Source organism: Saccopteryx bilineata, chromosome 1 (genome assembly GCF_036850765.1).
Source record: "Saccopteryx bilineata isolate mSacBil1 chromosome 1, mSacBil1_pri_phased_curated, whole genome shotgun sequence".
NCBI classification, from domain to species: Eukaryota; Metazoa; Chordata; class Mammalia; order Chiroptera; family Emballonuridae; genus Saccopteryx; species Saccopteryx bilineata.
In genome coordinates this window covers 63,708,348-63,711,559 of record NC_089490.1, presented here as the reverse complement: position 1 = coordinate 63,711,559, position 3,212 = coordinate 63,708,348, and the positions used below count along the sequence as shown (strand labels likewise).

The following is a 3,212-nucleotide window of genomic DNA, read 5'->3' as shown; positions in this document are numbered from 1 at the left end:
GAGGTAGGCAAGAGTGATCCAAAATTAAATTGAAGATAGAATTGTCAAGTGTAAGCAAAAGATTGCACCTAGGGAAGTGAGGGGGAGGCAGGAACAAAGCATGACTCCCAGGTCTTTTGGACATCATATTCCTATTACTTCAGCTGTAACAGTATTCATCATAATATTCCTATTACTTCAGCTGTAACTGTATTCATCACACTTCTCTGACTTTGACCCCTCTCCTGAATTCCAGGTCTGTATTTCCAACCACCTGTTTTATATCATGTGTAATCTCCTTTCTCTTCTCAAATCCAAAACCTGGGGATGCAGGTTGTTTTTAAAATTTACATCCTTCTCTGTTGCTCTCCAACATCAAAAACAGTTTCCAAGAGCTGTGAGATTTTGCCTCTCTTTTCATATCCCTCTGCCCTTGCTCATCCAGGCGCCCTCCTCTTCCAGGTCCCCTCCTCATCCAGGTCCCCTCCTCATCCAGGCCCCCTCCTCATCCAGGCCCCCTCCTCATCCAGGCCCCCTCTTCATCCAGGCCCCCTCCTCATCCGGGTCCCCTCTTCATCCAGGCCCCCTCCTCGTCCGGGTCCCCTCCTCGTCTGGGTCCCATCCTCATCTGGGCCCCCTCCTCATCCGGGCCCCCTCCTCATCCGGGTCCCATCCTCATCCGGGTCCCCTCCTCATCCAGGCGCCCTCCTCATCCAGGCCCCCTCCTCATCCAGGCCCCCTCCTCATCCAGGCGCCCTCCTCATCCAGGTCCCCTCCTCATCCAGGCCCCCTCCTCATCCAGGTCCCCTCCTCATCCAGGCCCCCTCCTCATCCAGGCCCCCTCCTCGTCCAGGCCCCCTCCTCATCCAGGCCCCCTCCTCATCCGGGTCCCCTCCTCATCTGGGTCCCATCCTCATCCGGGCCCCCTCCTCATCCAGGTCCCCTCCTCATCCAGGCCCCCTCCTCATCCAGGCCCCCTCCTCGTCCAGGCCCCCTCCTCGTCCAGGCCCCCTCCTCGTCCAGGCGCCCTCCTCATCCAGGTCCCCTCTTCATCCAGGCCCCCTCCTCATCCAGGTCCCCTCCTCATCCAGGCCCCCTCCTCATCCAGGCCCCCTCCTCGTCCAGGCCCCCTCCTCATCCAGGCCCCCTCCTCATCCGGGTCCCATCCTCATCCGGGCCCCCTCCTCATCCAGGCGCCCTCCTCATCCAGGCCCCCTCCTCATCCAGGTCCCCTCCTCATCCAGGCCCCCTCCTCATCCAGGCCCCCTCTTCATCCAGGCCCCCTCCTCATCCAGGTCCCCTCCTCATCCAGGCGCCCTCCTCATCCAGGCCCCCTCCTCGTCCAGGCGCCCTCCTCGTCCAGGCCCCCTCTTCATCCGGGTCCCCTCCTCATCTGGGTCCCATCCTCATCCGGGCCCCCTCCTCATCCGGGTCCCATCCTCATCCGGGCCCCCTCCTCATCCGGGTCCCATCCTCATCCGGGCCCCCTCCTCATCCAGGCGCCCTCCTCATCCAGGCCCCTTCCTCATCCAGGCGCCCTCCTCATCCAGGTCCCCTCCTCATCCAGGCGCCCTCCTCATCCAGGCCCCCTCCTCATCCGGGCCCCCTCCTCATCCAGGTCCCCTCCTCATCCAGGCCCCCTCCTCATCCAGGTCCCCTCCTCATCCAGGCGCCCTCCTCATCCAGGCCCCCTCCTCATCCAGGCCCCCTCCTCATCCAGGCGCCCTCCTCATCCGGGCCCCCTCCTCATCCAGGCCCCCTCTTCATCCAGGCGCCCTCCTCATCTGGGTCCCATCCTCATCCAGGCCCCCTCCTCATCCAGGCCCCCTCTTCATCCAGGCGCCCTCCTCATCTGGGTCCCATCCTCATCCGGGCCCCCTCCTCATCCAGGCCCCCTCTTCATCCAGGCGCCCTCCTCATCTGGGTCCCATCCTCATCCAGGCCCCCTCCTCATCCAGGCCCCCTCCTCATCCAGGCCCCCTCCTCATCCAGGCGCCCTCTTCATCCGGGTCCCCTCCCTCCTGCCCATACTGTCAGGGTCTCGTACCTTGTCCCCACACTGCCTGTCTGCTCTCTCAATCCGTCATGCACACTGCTTCCAGGTTAATCTCCCCAAACTGAAAAATCCGGTGTTTTCATCCCCAAGCTCAAAAACTATCAATGGTTCCCTATTTTTTTTTTTTTTTTACAGAAAGTCAGAGAGAGGGATAGATAGGGCAGACAAACAGGAACAGAGAGAGATGAGAAGCATCAATCATTAGTTTTTCGTTGCGGCACCTTAGCTGTTCATTGATTGCTTTCTCATATGTGCCTTGACCACGGGCCTTCAGCAGACCAAGTAACCCCTTGCTCGAGCCAGTGACTTGGGTCCAAACTGGTGAGCTCTGCTCAAACCAGATGAGCCTGCGCTCAAGTGGACGACCTTGGGGTCTCGAACCTGGGTCGTCCACATCCCAGTCGGATGCTCTATCCACTGCGCCCCCACCTGGTCAGGCTCAATGGTTCCCTATTGATGAATAATTTTAAACATAGACATCCATGTCTGGCATCTAAGATCCTCCGCCCCATAAAAACTGGAAGATTTTGAGACTCTTGTCCTGAGAGGTGGATGCCATCTGAACGTTTGGAAAGACCAGGTAGGCGGGGATCGGTGTTTGGGTTGGATATGAGCAAACTGAATATGAGTGAGCACCTGGACGGCTCCTGATCCAGGAGGCCTTTCACCGTCTCTCAGGTCCTATCAACCTTAGATCCACCCCAGCTCTAAGGAAGTGCCTTAAGGACACTGTAGTTGGCATCGGCGGATTTTGTCTGCCTGACACCCCTCTTTCTTTCAATGGGAATGTGCCAATCATGGTTTCTAATCACCCTTTCCTAAATGATTGGCCCACAGCATGGGCATGTGACCCAATAAGGCTGATCGAAGGTTTGCTATACGGATCCTAAAGAGGAAATGTTGTTGCCTCTCTCTGTAAGTGTTGAACAGTAAGGACTGTAGGAGCCTGGAGCTACTGGCAGCCACCTTTCCCGTTCTCACACAGCAAGCACTTGCTTGAACAGGAGACCACCAAAGAGGAAAGTAGGGCTGAGAGCAAGTCAGAGATTATATCACCTGAGTCCCGTGCCCCTGAACTTCTCAGTCACCAGGCAAGTGGATATTATGTGAATGGTGGCAGAGGAAGGTGATGTACAACATTACAACCCACTGTCCTTACCAGAGTGAGTCAATGGTT

At 57.8% G+C, this 3,212-nt stretch overlaps 1 protein-coding gene across 1 annotated transcript; it reads left to right on the top strand.

Moving 5' to 3' along the window:
• Window positions 1-306: 306 nt before the first annotated feature.
• On the top strand, window positions 307-2,100 carry LOC136319229 (uncharacterized). Its single transcript, XM_066252584.1, has one exon. It carries the CDS (start codon window positions 307-309, stop codon window positions 2,098-2,100), a length of 1,794 nt encoding a protein of 597 aa, XP_066108681.1.
• The last annotated feature ends 1,112 nt before the right edge of the window (window positions 2,101-3,212 follow it).

Excerpts from the sequence above, each read along its gene's own strand:
- LOC136319229 (XM_066252584.1), top strand. The coding sequence starts at position 307 with ATGCAGGTTGTTTTTAAAATTTACATCCTTCTCTGTTGCTCTCCAACA.